This window comes from Corvus brachyrhynchos, unplaced genomic scaffold (assembly GCF_000691975.1).
Source record: "Corvus brachyrhynchos isolate BGI_N302 unplaced genomic scaffold, ASM69197v1 scaffold200, whole genome shotgun sequence".
NCBI lineage: Eukaryota > Metazoa > Chordata > Aves > Passeriformes > Corvidae > Corvus > Corvus brachyrhynchos.
Window position 1 is genome coordinate 5,294,162 of NW_008236184.1, and position 767 is coordinate 5,294,928.

The following is a 767-nucleotide window of genomic DNA, read 5'->3' on the forward strand; positions in this document are numbered from 1 at the left end:
TAACTTTTGGGAAGTTCTGGACTCCAGGGAGAGCCTTTCCCATCCCAGATCCCAACTGGGAGAGCCCAAAACACCCCCAGGAATCCCTTGAGCACATTCCCCGTGGCATCCTTGCCTTCGGAGGGAATTCCTGCACCAGCAAACCTCTGGAATTCCTTTGTTTTCCCAGAAAAAGTTGGAAAACCTGAAGAGCTTAGACCTGTTCAACTGTGAGGTGACCAACTTGAACGACTACAGAGAAAACGTCTTCAAGCTGCTGCCGCAGCTGACGTACCTCGATGGATACGACCGGGATGACAAGGAAGCGCCGGATTCCGACGCCGAGGGATACGTGGAGGGCCTGGATGACGAGGAGGAGGATGAGGATGGTACGTGGGATGTGCTCCGTGGGATTCCCGGCAGCTCCCGCATCCCAAAGGAATGTGGGGAGGAGGTGGCAGGGCCTGGAAAATCCCATTCCTCAATCTGGGAATGGAGGGGTGGGATAAGGAAGGAACCAAGGGAAGGGACTGAAGGAATGGAAGGAACGGGGATGTCCTGGAATTGTGGAAATCCTCATGGAAAAGGGTGAGGGGAGAAGCAGCTTGGGCATGGAAAAAAGCAGGAATTAGGGAAGTGCATGGAAAACACGGGGGAGCTCCAGTGAATTCCCAGTTCCGAGCCAGGCCCTGAGGAAGGAACACGCCAGAATTCCAGGGAATTCTGGGGCATCCCAGTGCTTTAGGTGCTGCCTTTCCCCGGCTGCCCCTGGAGGCATCCCCGGCTGC

At 55.7% G+C, this 767-nt stretch overlaps 1 protein-coding gene across 1 annotated transcript in view; it reads left to right on the forward strand.

Moving 5' to 3' along the window:
* Positions 1 to 767, forward strand: part of ANP32A (acidic nuclear phosphoprotein 32 family member A) — a 5,681-nt gene that overhangs the window by 1,708 nt on the left and 3,206 nt on the right. Inside the window, exon 4 of the mRNA XM_017737014.1 lies at positions 170 to 368. Within this exon, the coding sequence (XP_017592503.1) occupies positions 170 to 368 (199 nt within the window). The remainder of the gene's footprint in view (positions 1 to 169; positions 369 to 767) is intronic.